Source organism: Equus quagga, chromosome 7, assembly GCF_021613505.1.
Source record: "Equus quagga isolate Etosha38 chromosome 7, UCLA_HA_Equagga_1.0, whole genome shotgun sequence".
NCBI classification, from domain to species: domain Eukaryota; kingdom Metazoa; phylum Chordata; class Mammalia; order Perissodactyla; family Equidae; genus Equus; species Equus quagga.
In genome coordinates, this window is record NC_060273.1 from 19,962,090 (window position 1) to 19,989,704 (window position 27,615).

The window sequence follows — 27,615 nt, forward strand, 5'->3', positions numbered from 1 at the left end:
AATTATTTTCACATAAATATTTCTCGATGCCAAAAGTTCATGTGAAACTCCACCTGTTCCTGGTGCTGCCAGGGGCACAAGAACTCCTGGCAAAGACGTGTTGTAGCATCTGGACAAAGCAGGGGGTTAATCTGGTCCAACTAAGCAAACTTTTCCTGGGAGTCTGTTTTGGCCTTTTTCCCAAGGACTTCACAGGCTAGTGGAGAAGACAAGGAAACACATGCGTGCCATATGGCGTGATGGGTCAATCGGAAATAGAGCAGAGACCAGAGCAGGGAGGCATCCTGTCACCCTGGGGAAAACAGGACACTTGGGCTGAGTCCTGAATGATGGTTATTGGCACCAGATTGGTGGACATTAAGAGGTTCAGTACCATTAAGAGCTGGTGAGGGGACGTGGGTACTCCCATGCATGGTGAGTGAGAGCAGAATTTGACACAACCACCATGGAGAGTGACTTGCCAGTCTCCATTAAAGCCTTTAGACACAGACTCCCAGGACCCAACAATCCGACTTCTCTAGGGGCATATTCGGAAGTACTCAAATATGTGCAGACAGAGGCACATGCCAGGGGGCTCACTTCAGCCTTATTTGTCATAATAGAAAATTAGTTCAAACTAAAGGACCCTCTACAGGGGAATGACTAAATAAACAGTGGTTTGTAAATACAATAGAGTGCAACATGCATTTGTGTGTGTGTGTGTGTGTGCGTGGGTGTGTGTGTGTGGGTGTGGGGGTGTGAGGAATATTGGCCCTGAGCTAACATCTGTTTGCCAATCTTCCTCTTTTTGCTTAGGAAGATTGTCCTTGAGCTAACACCTGTGCCAGTCTTCCTCTGTTTTGTATGTGGGGTGCCACCACAGTGTGGCTTGATGAGTGGTGTGCAGGTCCACGCCCGGGATCTGAACCCACAAACCCTGGGCCACCAAAACAGAGTGTGCAAATTTAACCACTACAGCACCAGGCCAGTCCCTCAACATGCATTTTTAAATGAAATTTGCACTGATATGGAAAGATCTCAAGACGTATTATTGAGTAGAAAACCCAAATTTTAGCATGCTAAATAGGGTATGATACTATTTGTGTTAACACACTCCCACACATGCACATGCACTCACCCAAAAGAAGACTTTAGCTCAGACACAGGGCTCTGTGCAGCAGTGGGAAGCCAGGAGACGAATGAGGAAGGAGGGCCAGGGGTGACTGAAAGCAGGTGGGCAGCCGTGGGAATTGGGGAAACGTCTATCCAGAGAGGAGGCAGTGGTAGTTATTTTTCTCTGCACTAGGCCATTCATTTTGACCCCAAAAGGGAAACATTTTATTCCCCTAGAATCAGAGTAGTGTATCTATCCCAACTCAAGGGGCACAGCTTTGAGTCTTATTGAGAACATATCCATGGAGGTTGGCAGGGAACGAGGAAGTCTGTCCCCCCAGGCAGCATATCAAATGTGTGTTGAGCTCTGTAAGGGGACATCTCTCTCTCCCTATATACATATACACATACATATACATATAAATATATCTATATAAATATAGAGATAATATATAGATATAAATATAGATATAGGTATTAATATACAGATGTAGATATAGAGAGAAAGACAGAGAGATGGACAGAGAAGCAGAGAGAAAGATGTATTATAGGAATTGGTGATGGGGTTATGGAGGCAGAGAAGTCTCATGATCTGCCCATCTGCAAGCTGGAGAACCAGGAATGTTGGTGGTATAATTCAGTCCAAGTTCAAAGGACTAAGAACCAGGGGAGCCGATAGTGTAAATGCTAGTCTGAGTCCAAGGGCCCGAGAACCAGGAGCATTGAAGTCCGAGGACAGAAGATGGATGTCCCAGCTCGGACCAAAGGAGCGATTTACTCTTGCTCCACCTTTTTGTTCTTCTCAGGCCTTCAATGGATTGGATGATGCCCACCCACCTCGGTGAGGGCGATCTTTGCTCAGTCTACTGCTTTAAATGCTAATCTTGGCCAGAAATGCCATCACACACGCATCCAGAAATAATGTTTTACCAGCTATCTGGGCATTCCTTAGCTCGGTCAAGTTGACACATAAAGTTAACCATCTCACCTGTCCTGCGGTCTGTCTGTCCATCTATTCATGGAACAACATGGGTGTAGTGCTAGCCCTGCCCTGTCCTCTGTGGTTACAGGGATGGAAAAGAGGTGCTCTTGTCTTTCAAGCAATTTGGTTTAGTGATGTGTTTCTAAATCCTGGCTGCACATTAGAATCCCCTGAAGAGCTTTCAGATAATACCACTGACCAGGCACCATCACAGACCAATTGAATCAGAATCCCCAGTTGTGGGGCCCAAGGAATTCTAATGCACCTCCAGAGTTGCGATCACTGGTGTGGGGACTTCAGGGCCTCAATCTATTTGCAGCAGAACTGCAGATGGAAAAATTGTTGGCGATACAGGCCTCCAGCCCCACAACCACAAACAAAGCAGCAAGTTCACCTTGTTTCTTCTCCAGAGAATGGAGCCTCCTGGGAGGTGGTTGGCTGTGAAGAAGGAACAGTCTGAGCCCTGCAGTGAGCTGCCGTCCCTGTTCTTAATCCTTAAGTTTGTGCCTGACCTGCCGTGTGACCTCAGGCATGAACTCTAGCACTGAGCTTCGGTTCAAACTCCAGCCCCAACTCTTCCTCTGCTTTGCCTTTCTGAAGACTGGAGATACGTGATTCCATGTTACATGTGCATTTCGTGGTTGAGGTCTCACCAGCTCTAACTAGTTCTACTTTGCCTGCCGCCCTGGCCAGGGACAAGAGTAAGCATCAGCAGCATCAGCAGGACAGCCTCAGCCTTCCTACCTTCTCACCACCTGCAGACAAAGAGATGGAGGCTTACCTACCACCAGATTAGAACCGACTTCCCCTCCCTTGCTCTGCTTCTGGCCTCTTTGGGTGTATGAAATGAGCGTCTATGTGTGTGAAAATGTGAATGTGCATATCCGGAGGGTTGTTCATTTATTCATTGTTCATTATTAAGCACCTATTATGTATCACGCCCCATTATAGATAGACATAATACCTAGTGATTAAGAGAATGTTCTGCCATTGTGGAGCTTAATTCTAGGTAGAGAGGCATCAGAAATCATGTGTACCAATAAGTACATTAGAAAATTCCAGATCTTGACCAATGCCACGAAATGCGAAGAGAAAGCAGAACAGTGGGATAGAGAGTGACTTGCAACAGGCATTATTTTTGGTGGAATGACCAGGGAAAGCCTCTCTGAGACATGACTTTTAAGTGGTATGTAGATGTCACAAACAGTATAGCAAATGGTTTATTCAGGAGATGGTTTCCCAGACCAGCATTATCCAGTAGAACGTTATGTGATGATGGAATATGCTGCATCTGCATCTCTAACAGTAGCCATTAGCCATTTGTAGCTATTGAGCACTTGAAGTGTGGCTACTGTCGTTGAGGAACTGCATCTTTAACTTTCTCTAATTTTAATTAATGTAAATTTAAATAGCAACATGTGGCTAGTGGCTTCCATATTGGACAGCACAGAGCCAGACACCTGATATAAGACTTGAATGATGAGAACAAGCCTGCTATGCAAAGATCTGGGGGAGACTATTCCAGGATAAGGAAAGAGCAAATGCTGAGGGAAGGAGTTTGGAGTGTTGAGGGACAGAGAGAAGGCAAGTGTTGCTGGGACTTTGAGGAAATGAGATTGAGTTTAGAGGACATTTCATATAGAGCCTTATAGACCATGAAAAGAAGGCTAGATTTTTTTTTTTAATATAATGAGAGATTATTGAAAGGATTTAAGCAGGGGAATGATGTAATCATAATGATAATCATAATAATTATAGCTAAAGTTTAGGTAGATTTAATAAGTGGCCTTCATGTATAATTCACTCCTCACTCCTCAATCGTCAATAGAACCAATGAAATATTTTTGTTATCACTGAAATCTCCATTTTTAGATGGGGAAACAGTGCACAGAGGTTAAATAATATGCCTTACATTCTGCAAGTGGCAGAATTAGTGTATGAACCAAGGCAATTGGCTCAGAGTCCACACTCTTAACCACCATGCTGCATCCCCTCCCTCTCAGCTAATACAAGCTTTTGAAAACTCACTCTTGCTCAGGGTGGATAATGGTATATAAGGGAACAGGACAGAGAAGAGGCAAGAGATGGCAGTGCTGTGGACTTGGGAAGTGCCAGAGGAATGATGGAATGAGGGCGAGAAGGGGTTAAATTTAAAATATGTTTTAGAAATAGAGGCAGCAGACAGGGCTTCCTAAGTAATTGGATTGCTATGGGTGGTGAGGCCAAGAAGAGTCAGTGATGGCTCCTAGGTTTTGAGCTGAGTGACAGGGTGGATGGTGGTGCCTTTTCCTGAGGTTGGGAAGACTGGGAGTGGATAACAGCTGGGCTGATGGGGAAGGGCGGAGGCTGCGGTGTGGTGTGCAGAGGAAAGCGATTGGGTGTAATTCTGTGCCTCAATTTGGGCTCATTTTCCTTCCTTTTTTCCTTCCTTTATTCTTTCCAACTATTCTCCCTCTTTTCCTTCTTTCCTTTACTTCTTCCATCATTCAGCAAATATTTATTGAGACCCGTTTGATTCTTGGCACTGTGTGAGGTGCTGGGGATATGGCAGCAGACCAAAGTGTCAGATTGCCTTCCTTCTTTGGAGCGTGCTTTTTTAGGAGGACACACAGACTGTACATGAGAAAATGAACACATAAGATAATTCCAGGTAACAGTCAGCTCTATGAAGAGAACAAAAGAGGATGGTGTGAAGGAGTGTGATGTTCAGATGGCGCCCGGGGAAGGGGATTGAGTTCTGAGTGCCTCATGTCTGAGCCAACACCTGAATCGTGAGAAGGGATCAATTATGGGAAGATCAGAGGGAAGTGTGTGTGTGTGTGTGTGTGAGTGTGAGTGTGTGTATGTGAGACAGAGACAGAGGGAGACACTCTGTAGGGGATTGGTGTGCATGAATATCAGATAACATAGGAATCTTCAATCTTCATAGCATAGTGTGTGTGTGTGTGTGTATGTATCTCTCTAGGTGTGCGCTGATCTTCTTTCTTATCTATCTGTCATTTCTCCATCTGTTAGATGATCAGATTGATTGGTTTGAAAATCTGTTTAGTGTTTCATGCGCCCCAAGCTATGAAAGTCAGGTCTAAATACAGGCACGGTAGGCTTCACTAATTAATTTATGATTGTAGTTTAACATCATTGAAGCTAGAGATCTTAGTTTGGGGATGCAACTTTATGAAGGAAATATCTCAAGGACAACATGGAAGGCTCTTACCTCATAGAAGAGGCTGTCCTGGCATCCTGGCCAAACGTCAGGAAGTAGGGGCTCCCAGGCTGCATTCTCTCAGCTGACAGTTCAAGTTTCCTTCGACACCATATTTCAGTTGCAACCAAACAGTGGAGCTGGTGCATGGCAGTGTGACAAAACATTGTTCTTCATAGCGCCATTCGTACCTGTCCTTCATATGGATGGATGCTTCCATCTTGATCGATTTATTTTACAAGTTTCTGTGGCCAGGCATGAGTCGAACCGGGTAACCCTTTCACCAATAAAACATCAAGTGCTTTGACTGAGCGTTATCTGTCTAGCTGACCAGCTTCCTCGACTCACAAGGAAGAAATACGTATAAATGATTTACAAAGCAAAGTTTGTTTTAAGGAAGCACATGAGGTAACAAACGACCTCACTGTCAGCACAGGTCCTGAGATGGCGTTCTCTGAGAATGAACAGTGAAGAAACGGGCCTCACTGGTGACAGCAGCAATAATGAACACTTGTGCTAAGCAGTTGATTCCTTTCAGGCACTGCACTAAGTGTGTCTGTCTTAGTCTCTTCAGGCTGCTGTAACAAAAATACCGTTAACTGGGTGGCTTAAACAAACATTTATTTCTTACAGTTCTGGAACCTAAGAATTCCAAGATCAACGTGCTCACAGATTCAGTGTCTGGTGGGGACCCGCTTGCTGGTTCAGAGAGCGCTGTCTTCTCATCTTCTGACTGTGTCCTCACAGGGCAGAAGCAGGCAAGAAGCTCTCTGGGGTCCCTTTTATAAGGACATTCATTCTATTCATGAGAGCTCCACCCTCATGACCTAATCCCCTCCCAAAGGCCCCGCCCCCTACTCCCATCACACATAAATTAGGATTTAGTGTAGGAATTTTGGGGGGACAGAAATGTTCAGTCTATAGCAGCATCATAAGCACCAGCCCTTTCAGTCTTGAGAAAACACACTCTGAGATTGGTGTTGCCTGTGATCTCCACTGTAGACAATGAGGAAACGGAGGTTGGAGGTGGTTAAATGGGTTTCCCAAAGTCCTTTAGAGTGAGGATGACAGAGCCAGGCTCCCGGGGGCAGACGGCGAGTGTCAGCTGCAGCGGCTTGAGGGACATTGCCTAGTGGGCAGGAGGCGGGGCCACAAATGGTCCACCAGTGACGCTCTAGGCAAGCAGATGGTGATGGGCCTCCACCACAAGGACATGCGAGTGTCCTGAGAGGCAGGTGGAACAAAGCACAGGGTAATCCAAGAAAAGGCAAGGCTTGAGTGAGAACCTGGCGTCTTGGCAGTCACCTTCATGAAGAGCAGCACCTTCGTCACTTCGAGGCTGAGCGTTATGGTGACCCACACAGTTAGAGGCGGTAGGGCTTAGACATGTACAGGGTTGCCAGAGGCAGAGGCAGACTGGGCAAGAGCCAGCAGGGCTTGGATCAGCAGCAGGATGCAGGTGAGAAGGAAGCGGGGCTGGCAGCATCCCTGAGGCGGTGACAGGCTGGCACACAGCTGAGAGTGAAGCATGAGGTAGAGAGACCTGGAGCGCAGGCTTCCCGGGAGGAGCCCTCTCCTGTCATTGTCTGTTAAATCGTCAGCGCAAGGTGCCTGTGCAGACATGCTGACATCTCCGTAATCATCATTAAATTGTGGCATCTGCCCTTTGAAACACTGAGCCCGAGGAGAGAAAATACAACAACCCCGCTAATCGAAGTTGGTGTTCTGCGGTGGGGCGCTCTTTGAATGAGTGTGAATAAAGGATCAGAGAAGCACACTCTGGGTGAAACCCCCAGTCAGGGGCAGGCGAAGCGTATGCTCCGTAATCTCGTTAATTCAAAACCAGGGAGCATCTTGTCTTAGAACCTCTGGGGTGAGATGGTCCAGTAACAAAAGAGAAAGGGTTGGAGGAAGAGCTGTTGGTAAGAAGGCACTGATGGAAGCTGAGGTTGCAGGCAGGCAACGCTGTAGATTTTAGAACCGTGCTTCCCAAGCTATGGGCTTGAGAATTATTGCAAGGGACTTGCACATCCCTATAGATACCAAACATTGGGTATAATAAACTAAATCAATAAAAATCTCTAATAAATACACACACACACACACACACAAACCTTTCAAAAATGTAGATTCAATGGTGATGACTCAATCACGAGTTCATTTACAGGATTGTTGACTTCAGAGTTGCTTTCTGTCCATATGTGTTTTCTAAATCAAACCATATGAACAAGTTAGCTTCTGTCACATGGTGATCTACTGATGCTGAGACGGATGATCGTGCCAGGAACAGTCAGGGATGACAGGGAGAAATGAAAGCAATGCCTACGATTTGTGCAACGTGAGGCACAGGCCCTATAATGTGGCCACGGTCTGCTCAGCAGTGAGGCTTCCCCAATGCTTGGGCAACTGTGGGTAGCAAGGAGAAAGAGATTTCTAGTAATTCATTGGACTCTATGCCAAACTGAAGCTGTTTGGTGCTCTAAGAGTGGGTTTTATCAATGCCGTCTGAGAGTTGGGTTGTGAGACCCAGAGTCATCATTTACAGAGCGGTGCATATATGAGGCAGCCTGTGATAGGCATATAGATTCAGATTTGAGCAGGGCTGTTCTCCATCACTCAACGAATAGATTTGTTTGTACCTACTGTGTGCTACATGACTCTAGCAGTAATAACAAGAGAGTACATGTACTAATTAGTATTACCAATACTAGCTCTGCACCAGGATGCCTGAAACCTTTTCTTGTGAATGAATAGATATTATTGTCCCCATTTGATGGATGACAGAATTGAGGGTCAAAGACATTAAGTGAGTTGCTCAAAGCAAGTACAGTCCAGAGACGGAACCCCAAAGTCCAACGCTTAGCCACACACCTTGGTCAGGATGAACATGCGCTTACAAGCTTCCAAAGGAGGTGATTGTGGACCCTGGAATTAAGTTGACCCTCAGCCAGTGATTCCCAGCCTAAAACTCATGGACCTCTGTGAATCCCAAGAGATGAGGGTAGACCTTTCCAACTACTTTTACTATTTCAAAAAATGCAAACTTCTTCATGGCGAGATCTTCTTCATTTTCTCTCCCGATACTAACACAGTGCCTGGCACACTATAGTTGACAAATTAATGAACAAATGAATATTTTTCTCTTTTTGTTTTTGGCTAAAATTTGTTTCAGTGTAGTGATCTTGATTTTCTCCTGTGAAGAAACCCTAATAAGCAATTGTACATAGTTCTGGTATATGTAATATTAAATAATAAATATATAATTATTTGGATAAGTGAAGTTGGTTCCAAAACTTAGATCCCATGAAGGGAAACATGTATAATATGAGAGATCAATATGGAAATCACTTGAGGACGTGGAAGTGGAGGCATTCAGCTCTCCGCGATAGACTGGCATTTCCCCGCCCTCCAGGGGTAGTTGGACACACCCAGGACACCTAAACCTCCTCTGAGCTCCAGAGAAGGTGCTGCGAGCCTGAATCCACCAGACCAATTTCTCTTGGGGTCCTGAGGCAAGAACATGGATATGAGAACCTTAATATTCTGTGGGACCAGCTCCTGACTACTCAGGGAGTGAAAACACCACGAGATTGACCAAAAACAATGAAGTCCTTATTGTACTCATTTGGGAAAATAAGAGATACCTTTGAAAAGCTGTGAGCCAATCTGCTGTGGAGCTGGAAGTGGCCTGAAAGGGGTCTTCCTTTCTTCCCATTTTTATTTGTCTTGTATTGTGTCTCTGGCCACAAAAGAGGACCTAGGATAGGCAGTGTCGTTACCTTCTGATTCTTTGAGATCAGTTCTGTCCCAAGTGCCTCAGGACACTCGAGGTCCTCAGAAGAGAGTAACAGGCATCATTTTTCCTAGTAAATTCCCCTCCCAGAGTGGACTATATTCTCATATTCCTCTCTCCCCCTTTCTGATTGCTGTCATCTGCTGACGCCCTGCACGCCCACCTTATTCATTTGTGATAATACCTTCAGAAATCCATCTGTATTGTTTTTGCCTTAGTAGGATCATCAGGAAAAAAATATGAGAATTCAGTGCTTTCTTCACATTACACCCAGAAAAGTAGTCAACTCTTCATTTCCAACGTCTACATAAAGACCTCTAGTGCTTTCTGCTGCCCATTGTCTTCCTGTCCCTCAGCTCCCACCGAGCTTCTCCAGTCATCACTTAGTTGAGACATGAATATGGCCTAAGGCTCAAATGCTCACAGGCATCCTCAATTTCCTTGTTTCTGGTCATTCTGCCACACCTGCCTGGCACAATCCCTGAATGTACACCTGGCCCCTGAGCACTGAGTAGATAATTGTCAGCTCAAATTATGGTTTCCAGCTTCAGCTGGGCACTCAATGCCCGTTGATAATTCTCTTGTGTCAAACAGATGAAATTACTCCTTGACCCTTGGGTTTCAAGAAAATTTTTTGTTCTAATACAAATTAAACCTGGCTTGAAACCCATATGGCTAGTTTGAACAGAAGTCCTTTATTGATCACTATTCAGAACTACCTGTGACACCTCTTGTGGAGCAGCCCAGGGACATAGGAAATGGCCCCAATCTTGGGTATATGGGATTTGACTGTTGGTGGCCCCACCCTCTCTGTGCCAAGCTTGGCTAGAAGGTCTTCAAAGACTCAGCACATAGCACCCATCCACACAAACATCTACACAGTTTTCCCAAATCCAGTGTATTCAGTAATTTCGGATGTTCTCCATTCCAGGAGTTGGGACCCAGCCTCCAGACTACTGCAGATTCATTGTCTCAGTGGAGTAACACCCACGACAACAATGATAGCAGACACTTAGATGGTGCTTATCATGTGTCAGGCAATAAAGGCGGCATGTACAGGAACTCATTTAATTTCTAAAACAAATTTCTGAGATATGCACTACTGCTACCACAATTATTATCATCCTCACCCATAAAATGGCACAGAAAGGTTAGGTAATTTGTCCAAAGCCTTACATATGATAAGTGCCCAAATTTACACCCGGGCAGTTTGGTTAGACAAGCAGCTTTCAGCTTGGGGTGATTTTGACCCCCAAGGCCATTTGGCAATGTCCGTGGACATTTGTGGTTGGCATGACTGGGGGCTGCTACTGAATGCAGGGGGTCGAGGTCAGGGATGCTACTCGTCATCCTCCAGTGCCCAGGACAGCCCCCCCACAACAAAGAACCCTCCGTCCCGCAGTGCTGACAGCACTGAGACAGGACCCCCGGGGTAGGCCTAGGTCTTTGAAACGTAACGGCTTCTCACTCAATGGGTTTGTCCAGGGCACTCGGATATTTTTTCAGTCTGTGCATAAACTGCTCCCCTCCCCAGGGGATCCAAATTAGCCAAGCCTTGGGAATAAAGGACTGGCTACCCTCTGTGGAGACAGGGATGTCTGATGGTGGTGGAGTGAGAGTCGTGATGAGTGGCCTGCCTTTTCTTCCAGATGAGTCTCCAGAGGCAAAAACACAGGAAAGTTCCTCAACAGGTCACCATAATCCGTAAATCATTAATATTTCATCCAGCTCCATTCTCTTCTCTCTGAGTCCTCTAACCCCACTCCCGAGGCCTCAAACTTAGCAGATGACCTTACTCCTCTGTCATTGGGAATGTCAAAGCCATTAGGCAGGAAATTCCTAAATATGGATCTCTCTGATCTCTCCCACATCCCAGCTCCCAAATCTCAAGACCGTTTCAACGTCCACGCCTGCAGATACCAGGGCTTCTCTCCCGCAGTACGAATGCCTGCTGCACCCTCCTCTCTCCACCGGAGGTCGCTGTCCTATCCCGTCCTCCATGCTCTAGCTCCACTCTGGACCTTCCAGTCTTTTATCATATTGAATGTGGTGAGGAGCCCAGGCTCTGCTGGATTTCAAATCCCAACGCTGCCACATATGTGCTGTGTGATCTTAGACAAGGCACTTAACTTCTCTGAGTCTCAGTTTACTCCTTGGTAATATGAGGAACAATGAGTGTCTCCGTTCTCAGCCTACTTTAGTAGGGCTAGTGCTCTTACCACCTCAGCGAAGTGTCTCTCACAAAGACCATCACAAACCTTCTAGTCCTAACATACCTGTACCTGCCTGGCCCAAACTTTAAAACAGCAAACACGCCTGAGACCTGCTGGTCGTGTGTCATTTAAAACTGGAACGCTTTCCTCATTCTTTTCCGGTCATTTAGATTCTTTGCGTATCTTCAGAGCCCAGGTTCATCTTCCCTGTCTCCTCCTGCTCCTCCTCTTCCTCACTTCTTTCCTCCCTCTGGTCTGCATTTCTCCTCTCCCTTCTCATCTCCTTCAGCCTTTGCTTCTCCTCTTCCTCCTCTCCTCTCCCCTGCCCCTGCTTCTGTCTCTCCCTCCTCCCTCTTATGGGCACACAGGAATGCGGCTGAGACTCAGCGGATAGGATTTCTTTGAAAGATGTCTGCCCACCACGGAGATGCCCCATGTGAACCACAGACCACTCTGCAAGCTGGGATATTCAGGCCTATCCTTCAAAGAACTTCTAGTCTACTGAAGGGCAGGTACCATGTGTGCTTTATCTCACTCTATACCCAACACCTGCTGCATAATAAGCACCAATAAATACTCGACAGAATTAATGAGGGAATTCATGTTAACACAGCCCTTTGCTTGTACAGGTCCAGGAGGGAAAGTTCCTCCTAAATTCACTCAGTGAGTTAGTTGTTAGGTCAGAGCATCAGTTCAACATCCCTTCTCCCTCGGCTTCAGTCTGGCTGAGAGCCATGCGGCCCCAGGCATGCTGCTCTTCTGGTGTCTTTATAGAAGAAACGTAGTTTGCAAATAGTTTGGCTTTTTGCCTTCAGGGATTCCAGGATTCATGAATTTGTGTTTGAAAAGCACAATGAACTTTCCAACAGAACTGGGCAGGGCCAGGTCCCGGCTGTGTGTCCTTGGACACGGTTCAGTGTCTCTCTGGCTCAGTTTCCACATCTCTACAATGGGTTCAGTGAACCATCAGTACTTGCAAGGTTCAGCCGGGACAACACATGACACTGCCTTGCTCAGCTGGCAGCTGAGCAGGTGCTCCGTTGAATTTCTGAGTGAGTTTCTTTCTTCAGTGCAGAGGAGATGGCCCTACCTCCTGCCCTTGTTCTAACCGCGACTCTCTTGGGTTACAGTTCATCAGGAAGACTCAGAAAATATTGCTAATTTATGCACCATTTGTTCCCCTGGATAATGCATTTGGGAAAATGTGAGGTGCCCACGTACCTCTAATTCAGGCAAGCCAAAGGCAAGCCGTGCCGCTGACCCTTCCGGAGAGAATGAGCGCTTAACATCTAACACAGGTGATCGCTTTCTCCCTCGGCATTCATGATAGTATCCATTTGCTTCAGTGGAGGAGGCCCCGGAGAGAGATATCACAAATTGAACGATGTAGCTTGATTTGGCAAGAATTTCTAGGGATTCTGGCCTGGGTTTCTGTAACTCCCAATAATAAGTCGGTGACAGCCCATGTTTACAACACACATAATGAGTCTCATTTTAAGATTCAGCTTTACCACCTACCAGCAGAGTGACCTTGGGCCAGCTGTGTAATCTTGCTGAGCCTCTCTAGTCTGGTTAAGCATTGTTGGGCAGTAACTAGGAGTCTGGGTTGTGGTGTGAGGCAGAGCTGGCACTGAATTTCAACTCCACCTCTTGTGACTTTGGGCAAATTAATAATTTCACTGGGCCTCAGTTTGCTGATCTCTAAAGTGGGGGTAACAGTAGCACCTTCTTAAGAAAGTTGTTTTAAAAATTAACAGCTAGGGGCTGGCCTGGTTGCATAGTGGTTGGGTTTGCACACTCCACTTCGGTAGCCTGGGGTTCAAGGGTTAGGATCTTGGGCACAGACCTACACACCACTCATCAGCCATGCTGTGGCGGCATCCCACATACAAAATTGAAGAAGACTGGCACAGATGTTAGCTCAGAGCCAATCTTCCACACACACACAAAAATTAACAGCTAATGTGTTGATAACCTGCTGTACGTGAGGCCCTTTTTCAGATATTAACTCAGTTAATGTTCATAAAATCCCTATGAAATGTGTATGATTAACATCATGCCTGTTTTCCAGATAATGAAACTGAGACACAAATTACATGGGTTAAGTGATTTGCCAGGGGCCACACAGCTAATACGTGGATCCAACTTCAGTAAGTCTGGAGTCTGTTCTCAAGCGCTAGACTGTGGAGTCCAATGTCTGAAACTGCTTACAGGAGTTGGTCTGGCGTCAGAATTTGAACTCTCAACCACAAAACACAGCACGGAGTGAGCAGTCAGTAAATGATGTATGATAAATATTGTCATGATTACTACCGTTATTGTGGTTTCCTGTGAGGCTGCCAGATGCTGACCCACATCTGGACCGGGCTTGTGCTGAGCAAAGCGCCCCGCTCCGTGGAGCGGGGTGGGGGCAGGGCGAGCGAATTGGAGAGAGTGTCTCGTAAACACTCGGGGCTGTGAGAGCAGCTGTGTGATCCTGCGGAAGGATTCTCGCTTCAGGACTGTGTGTTGACGCTGATGTCACGGCTGCTCTGAGCACCCCAGATACTGTTAACGAGCTGTTCCAAGCCCAGATGTCGTGTTTTGTCACCATATGGTGCACGCTGAAGTGCATGGTCTTCAGACGGGGATGGCGTGGAACTCAAACGCCGAACCCCCGTGTGCAGAACCTCCTTAGAGGGGCCATGCCCTGCAAAGTGCTGCGGCTCTCCCGGCTGCCAGGGACCACGTCTCTATTGGAATGCCGTTCATTTTTTCAGCCAATAACGCAGAGCGTTATGGGGCAGCTACCATGGGGCGGGTACTGTTGGCCCTGGGGACATAAAGGTGAATAAAACATTGCCCGTGCCTTCGAAGAACTGAGACTAGTCATGAAGGACATGGGAACAAATCATGTTATGACGTTATTCTAAGCTCTGTGTAGAGGTAGTTACCAAGGACTCTGGGAATGAAAAACAATTAGTGAAAATCTTTGTGATTGGATTTTTTAAAATTTCTCTGCACGCCCAGCATCTAAATACCTTTCCTCCCAAAATAGGCAACGGTCAGGTCCCCTCTTCTACTGGCGAAGGTAAAGAGTCAGACATTCCTTCTCCCTAGTCCCTGGCAGGTGGACAGTGAACACATGACGTAAATGTCCATCTCCAACTTGGGTCTCCCTTGGACTTCAGACTCCTGTATCAGGATGATTACTCAATACCTCCTCTTGGGTATGGAACAGATATCTCATATCACAAGTCCAAAGTCAGACTTGGTACCTTCCCCCGAAACCTGCCTCTTTCCCAGTGTTCTCCACATCAATACACTGCATTACTGTTTAAACGTTAGCTCAGCCAAACAACCTTGGAGTCATCTATATGACACTCTCTCTCTTGCACATACATCCCACCCATCATGAAGGACCGCTGGCCCTACTTCTAAAATGCATCCCAATTCTGAACACCTCTTACCACGTTGCCCTCTATCCCTGCATCCGGGCCACTACCATCTCTAACCTGCTCTCCTGAAAGGGCCTCTTAGCAGATGGCTTTCCTTCCACTCTTGGCCCACTTCTGTCCATTCTCAGCAAAGCAGCCAGAAACAAATCTCTTAAAATGTAAATCATATCACAGTGTCCATTTCTATATTCTTCAGTGGCTTCTCATCACAGATAGAATAAAACCCAGTGTCTTTTCCATGGCCGCCCTCCACCATCTGTTACCTGCCCTGGTCTCATCCAGTAGGAGAGCTGCGTCCTTTAGTTTTTGGGGAAGAGGCAGACTGGGAGAGGTGTAGAAATAGAAATAGAAGCTGGATGGAGGGGCCAGGTGAGAAGACTGGCGAGGGGATAAGGGCTGAGAAAAGGCAGATTAAGACAACAAAGCCAATCTCAACAAAAGCCTCGCCTTAGGACAGGAGATGAATGGCTTATCATCATTCGTTCGTTCATTCATTCAACAGATATTTACTGAGCACCTGCTGTTTACCAGGAATAAGTGCTAGGCACTGACGCTGGTATTGAGTTACTTTTGCTAAACCACTGAGCTTAGAAACCAAAGACATACGCACTCAGTGAGACCTTGAAAAATATCTTTAGGTTCTGAGCCTGGTTCCTTCTCTATAAAACTGGAATAATAATGATGCCTGCTCTGTTGATTCAAATAGTTATTTATATGATGCTATAAAGAGCTCTACGTTTATCTGATGTGGTACTTAGACTGGAAGGTCCGTGGAGGAAAGGACGATGTCTGTTTTGTTCACTATTATATTGCCATTTATGGAAGTGAGCATTTATGGAACCAATGAATGAATGAATGTAACTGATTCAGAATCAGTTTTGGGAAGGGATACTGCTACTTCACAGATTTTGAGAAGCTTAAGGGTATCTTCTTACTGGCAAAAATCCTGGGTAGTTTATGCCACAACAGTTGTATCTTGGCTCAATGTGATGGTCTTACCATGTGTGCCCCAAATGGAGGAGCTCTCCTAAATTGCATGGTTTAATTCATCTGTAACATGATGATCAAAGTTAGTTCAGCTCCTCTCATTCCCTTTTGCACTGGGCACTGGGCTAGGCACGCACTTACTCTCCTACACACACTGGCTTATAGGCTGGGTACCAATTCATCCTAGCTGCTTCAGATAAAAGTCCCAAGATACGCAAAGATCTTGACAGACTGTGGCAATTAGCTGAAGTGAAGGAGATAAATTCAAACAGGGCACAGGGTAAAGACAAACACTGAGGTCTAAGAGATGAATAACAGAGAAACGAACGGGAAGAAAAACCGAGCAGCTGCTCCTGCGCTAAACAAAAATGCAAAAAAAAAATATACAAGCTAAAATACATCTGAGGGACTAAAATCTGGAAAGGGCCGTGCAAAAATAACTATCTTCAGGTATTTTTTGCATCAACATTTATTTAATATTTTCATAATATGACATGAGTTCCATAGTACGAGAATACATTGCTTCCATTGAAATAAAAGTAGGACATCAGTGTATTCCTTCAGTCCCAGCTGAGCTAACAGGAGGTCCCTCGTTGGTCACCAGCCTCCAGATCGGAAAGTGTGGTTGATGATATTAGCTTGAGTCAGAATATACGTTTTTGCTAGATCAGTTCCTTAGTTCCGATTGTTCAGCTTGTCCATTTGGTCAAATGTAAATATTTTTTCCTTGCTCTTCTCTAAGAATTTTTGTGCCAATGATCTGGTGCACCTGGCTTACGTTAAAAAAATTCTGACATTAATTGGGCGTTATGCTAAGTGATCTACCTGCATTATCACAGTTAATCTTCATTACAATCCTGTAAGGGAGGGACTCTTATTAGCCCTGTTTAGTAGATGAGAAAATTGAGATTCAAAGTGGGTTGAGTACCTTCATCCAGGTGACATGGGTAGTCAGAGCAGATGTGGCTCTCCAAGGCCATGTTCCTTGGGCCTGTCCCTCCAAATGAGACAGTTAAATCTGGTGAGAGCAAAACAGGCTCACAAACGCAAAGACACGCAAAATACTTTGGAGAATATGTTTGTCCAGGACGAGCATGATTCCGGCCGGGGCTGTTGCTTTGATCTGAAAGCTTCATGCTGCCCAGCTGTTATACACTAATGACTTCCAGCTCTGTGTGAATTTCTCTACCAGGCAAATTCCTCTTGCCTCATAAAAGTGCTTGCTGAGAAAGCTCAAAACCCAGTAGCAATTAATTATTGACAGAGCATGTGAATTAGAGATAAAAGAAAAGTCATTCTTTCTCCACACACGCAATAGTAAATAAATTTAATTATGGTAGAGGAAGCTGAGGGATGTGCGTCGGCATTAAGTTTTATTAGCTGAGACATTTAAAAGCATGTCGTCGTAACAAAGAGGGCTTGTGTAATCCTAAACGTAGCACTTTGGTGCAAGGCTTGGAAATGAATAGGCTTAATGGAGCGCATGGGGGCAGATGGCCTGCTGCCCTGACAGGTATTGAACAGGTTTATCGTCAATTAACGTTGGTCTGCACGTGACTATAGCAGATTGACTGTGTAATAGACCTGAGCCTCGCTGTGTCGGTGACAGGCCTGCCACATCGGGATTGGGGGATGAAGAGCATCAAACTCCCTCAATATCTTGAAGCTTCCAGATAAGACAAGGCCACTCTGAAGGTGAACAAGGATGGAGGGGTGGGTTTAGAAATGCAACCTGGGCAAGGAAACCAAGAGGCGTGGGCCCCAGTGTGGGGTCTGCCACTGGCTCACTGGGGAACTTTGGGAGCAAAGAAAGAAGAAATCCCAAAAAAGAACCAAACCTATGTTAGATGCTTTCATATTATATGTTATTTTATTCTCACCTGAACTTGAGGTAAGTTTGAGGATTTTACAAATGAAGATAATAAGGCTCGAGGATGTAATTCAATTTCCTGAGGTCACGAAGCCCGTGTGATTCTCTATATCTGGGCTTCGGTTTCCTTATTTGCACAATGATGCCTTTGGACTAGGTCAGGGGTCAGCAAACGTTTTCTTCCAGAACCACATAGTAAATATGTTTGGCTTTGTGTGTCATATGGTCTCTGTTGCAACTACTCCCCTCTGCTGTTGCCTTGCAAAGGCAGCCACAGACAGCGCATAAAGGAATCAGTGTAGGTATGTCCCAATGAAAGTTTATTTATGAGCATTGAAATTTGAATTTCGTATAATTTTCACGCATCCCAAAATGTTATTATTATTATTTGGGGTTTTTTCCCAACCATTTAAAGATTAAAAGTCCTGGAGGCCGGCTCCCTGGCCGAGTGGTTAAGTTCCCGTGCTCCGCTGCCGCGGCCCAGGGTTCAGATCCTGGGCGCAGACATGGCACCACTCGTAAGGCCACGTTGAGGCAGCGTCCCACATCCCACAACTAGAAGGACCTGCAACTAAGATATACAACTGTGTACAGGGGGAGTTTGGGGAGATAAAGCCGGAAAAAAAAAAAAAAAGATTGGCAACAGTTGTTAGCCCAGGTGCCAATCCTTAAAAAAAAAAGGAAGATTGGCAACAGTTGCTAGCCCAGGTGCCAATCTTTAAAAGAAAAAGATTAAAAGTCCTTCTTAGCTGCGAGCCCTACAAAAACAGAAGGAGGGCTGTAGTCTGCCAATCCCTAGACTAGATAATCTTTGAGGTCTTGTTGAGCTCAAACATTTTCAGAAAGCCACTACAGCAATAATAATATCCTTGATTTATTAAGCTCTTACACATGCCAGATTCTGTGCTAAACGCTTTACAAGCATGATCTCCCTTAATCCTTACACTGCCGTGTGAAGTAGGTGTTATTATCTCCATTTCAGAGATTATAAAACTAATACATAGAGAAATTAAGAGTATATCTGGGTTAAACATAACTGGTCAGAGGAGGAGCGGCGATTTAAGCCAGGTGAATAAGGTTCCCGAGAATGAACGCGTAAGCCTTTTGCTGCCTTTTCTGACAATACTATAGTCAGAACTATACTGAGACATATAGTTAAAAAGAACTTCCAAGTGTTTATCAATGAATTTTATCTAGTAGCTTCCCCACTAGGCTATTTATCTCACACATTTCATACCAAAGTTAAAATATTTCTGGATAGGAATAACCAGGGTTTTTCCTTTTCTTCCCTCTTCCAGAAATGTGATGCCTAAGACTTTGGATGGACAGATAACCATGGAGAAGACGCCAAGCTACTTTGTGACCAGTGAGGCTCCCAAGCGCATCCACTCCATGGCCAAGGACATCAAACTCATCGTGGTGGTGAGAGACCCCGTGACCAGGGCCATCTCTGACTACACCCAGACACTGTCAAAGAAACCGGAGATCCCCACCTTCGAGGTGCTGGCCTTCAAAAACCGGACCCTGGGGCTGATCGACGCCTCCTGGAGCGCCATTCGAATCGGGATCTACGCTCTGCACCTGGAAAACTGGCTCCAGTACTTCCCGCTGTCTCAGATCCTCTTCGTCAGTGGCGAGCGGCTCATAGTGGACCCCGCTGGGGAAATGGCCAAAGTACAGGATTTTCTAGGCCTCAAGCGTGTTGTGACTGAGAAACATTTCTATTTCAACAAGACCAAGGGGTTCCCTTGCCTAAAGAAGCCGGAAGACAGCAGTGCCCCGAGGTGCTTAGGCAAGAGCAAAGGTCGGACTCATCCCCGCATCGACCCAGATGTGATCCACAGACTGCGGAAATTCTACAAACCCTTCAACATGATGTTTTACCAAATGACTGGCCAAGATTTCCAGTGGGAACAGGAAGAGGGTGACAAATGAGGCTAGAGATGTGGAGGGAAGGCAAGTGAATAGTTAAGGAGGCTCCTTACCTGAGTCCTGAATCTCCCAGGGTCTGCAACCTCAGCCTTGCTAGAGTGCCAAGTAGATCTCCTCCATTATCCAGTCAGGAATACTTCCAATGCTGTTGGCTTAGGCAAAGGGATGGATCCCATGGCATCCTCATAGAGGAACCAGCAGCATATGGTTGACCAGATAGCCACCAGAATCCACTGCTAATTCTCGTCTTCTGCTAGTTAATAGAGTCTGAAGACGGAACAAATAGCTGTCAAAGTCAGAGACAGTGCCATGAATGTTTAGGTGATAAAAAAGAAAGGAAGGTCTCCCTTTGGGGGCTCTCACTTTGTTTTGGGAAGCCTGAGTTCTAGCCCTGTGTCTGGCAGAGGCCCCTGCTGTATAAACGTCCGCTTTGGCGTCTCCCCAGAATGTTAATTGTGGCTGAGTGCTCCAGGACTCTGAAGGAGCAAGGTCCTCCCTCTAAGGTGTCTCTAGCCTTCTCTTTAAAGGTCTCATCCCACAACCCTTCGACTTCCTCTCTCTTCATCTTATGAAGGCAGAGGCATGCACGTTCCTCACCAAAAAAAGCCAATACCCCTGGAAGCCTTCTTTCTAAGAGCCCTCTAAGGAGGGTTGAGTCTCTCTCTTCATGAGCAGCCCAGGTTGTGGAGAAGCCCAGCATATGCCCTGGTGTTACACTGAGGCCCGCAGGGCTGCTCTCAGAGCAGTGTGCTTGCAGCTGACCTCAGATCCCTGAAGTTGGGAAAGACGAGTGCCACATCTGGGAGGGAAAAAAGAAAGCCAGTCCTCTTGGTGGGAGGTTTCTGCACCTGAAGACCCTCTCTCAGCACCATGGTTCTGAGTCATGCTTTTGGGGTGGGCTCTGTCCTTTAGGGTCCCCAGAGGGGCAAGGACCCGAAAGTTGGCATATCTTTTGTTATGAAGAACCCTTAGCAGCACAAGGAGGAGGGGACCAGTCACCTGTCTTCTATTTGCCCCACCATTCCCCCCTCACAGTCGTCTCACACTTCCTTTGCTGTTTTCAGAGCTGGCACATATTGGGGCAGTGACAAAAGGGCTGACTCCATTTGTCAGATGCAGTTCATGGGGGTAGGGGAGCGCAAGGGCTGTCTGCAGACACCCCATCAAGGGCTGCTGAATAAAGTGTCCCTTCCATTCATTCGATTCCATCAAAACACAGCATTCGACATGAAGCACTGTTCACAGATCTCCAAAACCGGAACTGTTCTAGTAAAATTGGAAATATGTATGAGTGGGGGAGGTAATCTGTTCAGCTGTTATTAAACTGTCATTTCTCCTGCTAAATGAAAACCGTGTTGTTATAAAGCTTAATGCAACCTGATTAACGGGTTTTGATGGCGTGTTTGTGTTGTCACTTCCATCCCCACACCTACCCCCATCCCTCGAATTCTGGGAGTATCCCGTCTCTGATATGGCCAGAAAGACGCAGATTTGAGAATCTTCCAGGGAATCCTGTCTGCAGGGCAGGAGGATTCTTGAAACAGCACAAAGGAAGTGGTCCCTGTAAGGGGTACAGCTTTCCTTATCTTAACCAGTCCCGGCAAGGAATGGACTGACAGGCCCGAGTCAGGAACAACCTTACACATAATTTTTTTCCAGATAAGAAAGTGGATATTGAACTGAAAGTAACATGTATTCCTTCACTACCAAAGTAAAAGAAGATATAGATAAAAATACACACACACACACACACACACACACACATACCCCTGTTTGAAGGAAGAAAATTCCTTCTTGTTCAGAAGAGTGTCCTGTGGGCTGGCTCATTTGGGGCCTTGTTTTATAAGCAGAGAAAGGAGTGGGTCTAGTTACACACCAGAGTCAGCTGTGCAGCTTTTCAAGCGACAGCTTCCTGAGCTCCATTTCAGACTTCTTGAGGAATCAGAATCTCTAGGTGGGGCCCAGGCATCCATCCTTTCAAAAACATGCTTATGGAAGCTGGGATTGAGAACAACTGGAAGAAAGTCTTACCTGTGTCTTTCTTTATCCTCTCATCCTCCCTCCCATCCTTTTATGCTTTTGTGGGGATTACTTCCAAGAAAAGTGGCCCTCAGGGTTTCTGGCTTCCTTGGATGAACATGGGCTCTTTTGGAGTTCAGTGGCAGCTAGGTAAGGAGTGAGATTGTCCCTTAGGGGGTCAAAGGAGCATCTCTTGTAGGAAAGCTTTACAGATGTTTTTATGCCAGCTAAGAATGACCATTACTCTAGGCTGCCTTCATCTCTTCTATCCTGAATAGACACACATTGATCAGCCCCTCAGTCACACCTACTCTCCATTTTCCACCTCCCTGGCTGTCTACCTGTCCCCGTAAACCCAGAACATCAAGACCTTAAGTGCTGCTTATAAAGAAACCTAGTAAGTATGTGTCCTCACATAAATATGACAAGCAAATCCATTTTTAATATGGTTGGCTGATGGTTAATAAGCCATTCTGACCTGGGAAATAAAAGTGGGGGATCCCTCTTAAAGTATTCATACACTCTTGCATGTAACCGTAGGCTAAAATTCTCTGGAGAAATCGAGCAGAAGCCTAAGCCTTGAGATCTTGAGGATTTTTATTTTAAAGGTCTGTTTGGCGATATGGTTGAAAGCTCATGGTTCTGAAAAGAAATGCAAACTTGACATGTTTAAGTTCTATTTTCCACAATGTCTGCTCTAGCTTGATCCCTGTGACTCAGAGTGAGCCACTAAGCCGTGTCCCCTTCTTCAGTAGGGAAATTCAACAAAAGAATTATTTCCTATCCAGAAAAGCTAAGTCAACCTGCTAAAATAGAGTCAGGTTAATAATACTTCCACCCTACTTAAACATGAGCATTGCAACTCATAGGAGATTGAATTTTGTATTTGATTTCAATTAGTAAAGCATAATTATGTTTAATTTTCTGTTCTCCTCCCTTCCCTTGAATGGATGATTCACAGCTCTGGAAAGCTTGCTGCACGTGGTTCAGAGACAAGAAAGGGAGAATTCAACCTTCCAAATGGTGCAGCTGTCATGGTTCCTGTATGAATCTCTTTATGCCAGTATCGTTCTATACCTCAAAGGTATGGAAGCCTTGACCTTGTATTTAGGCCTACCAGCTCAAAAAATAGCAACGATAATAACAAATACATTCAGCAGCCCCATTTATCTTTAGACTATATGAAAACCACAGCTTCAGAGTAGTAAAGATGTGGCTGTTCACTGAGAATTCCCTGCAACCTTCAGGGGCCTCTCAGATCAAATTTTAAGTTCAGGAGAGTGGCCTGCTCAGTACCCTGGACCAGGAGTCCTAATCTGAGCCTCACTTCTTTACAATCTCGACACTTTGGTTCTTCCAGCTGCTTGTCTTTCCTGCCCTTTCTCATTTTCCATCCTCAACCTCCTTGTTCCCCAAAGAAAACTGTGTGACTACTGTCAGGAGGAAGGTAGCTGGGTTTATTGTTGCCACTATCTGTGTCTTGGACAAGTAGCATTATCTATCTGATCCTTAATTTTCATATCTCTAAAATAGGCATATTTAATCCTTACTGGTTTACTATACAGAGTTTCTGTAATGACCAAAATGAATGAATAGATGATTAGACATGTGAAAAGAATAAAACACTTCATCGACTCAATAGATAGTGATGAAGTGATGATGATGATGGTGATGCTGATGATGATCATGAAGAAGATAAAGAAGGAGGAGGAAGAGGAGGAGATGGTGATGAAGATGGTGATCATAATCATGATCATGAAGGAGATGAAGAAGGAGGAAGAGAGAAGGGAGGAGATTAGATACCCCTTCCAGAACAATATGTCTTTATAGTGTTCCAAAGGTATGTCTTTACTCAAACTGGACAATTATGAAAATGCTAAGAGAAAGTGAAGCACCGCCGATTTTTCTCAAAGCTAGGGCCAGAAGCAAAGTTGTGTATACATAGCCCTGACCTGGCTGGATTTCAGGCATTCAAATACACAACCTTCTTCCTACCCGGGTCAGGACCCTCCTCCCACCCCACACACAGACAGGTTCTCACTCTGGCCTTTCCCTCGCTCCACACTCAAGGTTCTCTTAGATACAACGAGGCACCAAGGCTCATTCACACAGGGCCAAGCAGATCCTCTTGAGATGGCAATAGGGGTGAAGTTTTCAGGCTTCCAGGCTGTGAATTCTGTACCTGGAGCTCTGACTCCTAAAAGTTTAGATGGAAGACAAAGAAGAGTGAGAACCAGGGCAGGTGCTTGGGAGCAGGTCTCACACGTTTCTGAAAATAAAGTGGGGTTGGGGAATCTCCTCAGGTTCTTTGTGTAACAAATCGGGGCGGGGAGAGATGAGTTCATACGATTTCCAGCTTCTCAGGGGGGTAAGGATGTGTCATTTTCACATATAAGATGTACATGAAACCCCTTTTTTAATAGTGAAATATAATAGTACATCATCTGTCATGAAGGTGGGAAATAAAGGCCGAGAAAATGTATGAAATGTGTGTCCACTGATAGAAAATAGGCAAGAATCTCCAGTGTCCCTGATACAGGAAAACAGCACTGCTGTAGAGTCAATCATGTTTCATTCAGGCTTTTATTCCACAAATATGTACAGAGTGACCAAGTGGCAATTGAAAGAGATGTGGAGAGAGCAAAGCTGACTTGCTTCAACAGGGCTCCCAGCCAAGTAGGGAAGATGGACGTGAAAGAAATAGGTACGGTAGAGGTTTACAGAGTTACCAGAGGGGATGCCCAAGGTGCTGTGGAAACATGAAACCGGGGTCGGGGGTGGGATGATAACTAACTAAGGCAAAGGAGACACCACCAAGTCCTTGCGGCATTAAAGACCATCCTCAGCAGCATTTTGCCTCAATCATAGGACTATTCTCACGCTCCAGAGTTAGACTAAAGCACAAGAGGTAGACACTAGCAAAATGAAAGATATAAAAAGTACAAGATTGGGTGATTAAGAAGGCGAAACGGCAGAGATTTGGGGAAAGAAAAAGAAAAGTGTGCATGAGGGCCATTGCTATCACGGATAATCTTTTCTCGGAAGAGAAGCTGCTGTGGTCTTTTCTTTAAATAACTATAACCAAGTCATTAATAGGGAACATAAACCCTTCCAGAGACCACCCATAGCTTCCTTGGCCTTGTCTAAGGCCAAGGTCAGATGAAAACCCACTTCACTTAGCTGTCAGCTACTTGTTGACACACACAGCGAGAAGGAAACAAAACCAATAGAAATCCAACTTCTTTGAAAATGTGCTAAAATCAATAATAGCTCAGATGAAAACATGCTTACACACTCACACATCTTAAGTTGGATTAGAAGATGATACAGACTTGTCCTTTAGGTTAGGGTCTGTATTTTACAGATGGGGACTGCCATGGTTTGAGAATTTAAGGGAATTTCCTAAAGTTCCACAGCAGTGTAATGACCAAAGGAAAGCCACAAAACAGGTTGCTGCCCTGGGGCTAGTGGGAGAGAGAAGTGCCAGGACAGCCTGCCCTGAATAATAGCAGTAAACACGATTTCAAAGGATATTTTCAGAATCTTTTCTCAAAGCCCAGAAAAGGTCAGTTTGAATAGCTCTGATTCCATCTAATCATTCTGGACCACTTGGAAAAGGATGATTTTGAAATAGAATAATGACCAGTGAGGAGCTCATCCCTGAGGCCATGAGTGGACTAGAGCTACAACAGTTAATATTGTCTTTGGAGTACAGAAGGATCTTAATCGCAGCTTCTTTCTGGCTCTGAGGAGGCTCATAATACCCTGCTGTGATAATTGTGGGGCATAAGTAGGACTGAATGTGAGTCATGGAGCTTATTTGGGTTAACACTTTTCACTGGCAAGTGTCAAGCATCGTGAACCCATTCCCTGGCCTTTTGTCCAAAATTAAATAAAGATCTACATTCACACTGAGACCCAGAGCAGTAGACACCTCTCTCATTAGCCACCGGCTCCAGGAAGTACTTCCTTGTAGGTTTCCTCCATGGATCCTTCCTAGACAGCTTATTTCCCTAATTAATTTTTTGCTCTTTGCTCGTATTCCAATGCCCACATATCTCATTGTCTCTACTGAGACAAGCCTCCCCTTACAGGGAGCCACATTATCTATTCCATCTGCCTCAGGAACCTGGGTCCTGTAGCATTTCTCCGGGGTAGGCCATACAGAGAAAAAAGGCAATGGAAAATCAGGGGGAACATTTAGGGGTGCTCTGAGAACTAGAAAAAGTTGATGTAGGAGTCCAGAGTGGGGCTGAGAAATTTGGTGTGAAGAACCCTCAGAGTTCGTGTCTTCTGTCTTCATTTGATAGACACAAAATTTGGCAGCATCCTGTTTCACTTAATGTAATGCTGAAGAGCCGGGTTTCCAACCTGGGTCAATTGACTTCTAACCCAGTGTACTTTCCACTATCCTCACCTCAGAGATTAAGAAGACAAACCAAGGGTATTCAAAAGTAGCCTTGCCTAACAGGTGAATCTCAGAAATGGGATGCTTCTACCAATGCTAACAGGGAGAATTTTCAGGAAGCAAGTGTTGAGTTGATGCTTGATTCTGAATGTGCCCCAGACTCACCTCCTCTGAGTGCAGTTCAGCCTTTCCTAGTGGTGTACCCAAAATCAGAGGCCCCACCTTATGAGATGGTAACCATGCTGGGCTGAGAGTGTTCCAGAGTTCTGGAAGGAGCACATCTTTGGGAGGACCTAGGCCAGTGTGTGTGTTTGACCGGTACACATAGCTTTCCATTGCTCTTTGCCAAGTCTACATTTAGTCTGTCAACCAGGAGAGGGACCTTTGGATAAGGGGCAAGATGAAGTCCCAAGGAGGTCATTGGGAATCACTTCTATCCAGAATCAACTAAATTAGACCCAAGAAGGAAATTTTAGGCAGCAGTGATCATTAAAGCAAACCAAGTGGGCTGTGAAATTCCCACCACTTATTCCATTCCATCATTTATTTGGCAAGCACTTATGTATCATAGCTGTGCTAGGTGTTAGGGAAAGGTTGTAAACCAGAAGTCCCATTATTTGTTCTCATGAAGATTTAACAGGAGGAAGATGCCCATCTGTCTGGAAAGGTACAGAAGCAATCCAGCCAGTAAGCAAGAAGGGATAGGATGGTTTCCCAGGACACATTAAGTTCTGGAATTTGATTATTAAAGGGATCTTGGGCTGTAGAAGATACTGGATATCTCCTTCCTTTAGGTCTGAATTTGAGACAAGAGTTGATATTAAGCTTTTTGAGAATTTCTAACTAACTTCTTAACTTTCAGCTAAGTTTTTTTGTTTCTTTTTTAACGTCGCCCTAACTGGAAGAAACACAAAATGTCCTATAAAAAAGGGAATGACATAAGCTGGAATTGCAGGATTAGGCTGGAACCAGGCTGGGGAAATGACAAATTGTGGTTCTTGGAAGGTCGAGAGCACATCGCTTCATATCCTGCTTGTCCTGTCGGTGGGCCTGCAGAGGCCAGGCTGGGACAGGACCCAGCACTTTGCACAGCTTCGTCTTGGATGGGAGGATTTAGTCTTCTTCCCTAAAAAATTTCAGCCAGCCCCAGTCCCCTTGGCAGATCCATCTCTGCCACATCTTTACTTGCAACTCGATTATACCAGTGTCTCTGTAACAAAGGATATTTCCTCCTTAAATGTACATGTCTTTAGGGGCTGAGCTTTTGTCATCAGTTTGTTCCTAAGATCACGGGAACAGCCCTAGGATGATAAAAAAAAAAAATCTACAATAAATGGTATAAAGGAAAAAAAAGTAGTGTGTGTTCCTTCTGATAACTCATGGAAAAAGCAATATTTAGCAATCAGTTTGCTTCCTTCCATCTCGAGAGGAAAGAGCATGTAGCATTCAAGATGATGGCTGCAGATTCCACTGTGGCTTTGACGATCAAAGGCGAGACTTTCTGATGGAGCAGAAGATGGCTTCTTTTCCATCATTTAAGGAAGAAAAGCTTCCTTAGTTTTTATCCCAGTAGAAATGCCTATAAAGGGTGCCAGGGGAGAGGATGTGCTTCTGGGAATGCTTAGGGGAAGGGCCTTGGAAATAAGGGCTTTCATTACACTGGCCATCCTGCTGAGAGGA

At 45.3% G+C, this 27,615-nt stretch overlaps 1 protein-coding gene across 1 annotated transcript in view; it reads left to right on the forward strand.

Annotated features, from left to right (window-relative positions):
• Positions 1 to 19,511, forward strand: part of HS3ST4 (heparan sulfate-glucosamine 3-sulfotransferase 4) — a 234,364-nt gene extending 214,853 nt beyond the window's left edge. The window contains exon 2 of the mRNA XM_046667832.1: positions 18,875 to 19,511. Coding sequence (XP_046523788.1) covers positions 18,875 to 19,511 — 637 coding nt within the window. The remainder of the gene's footprint in view (positions 1 to 18,874) is intronic.
• The last annotated feature ends 8,104 nt before the right edge of the window (positions 19,512 to 27,615 follow it).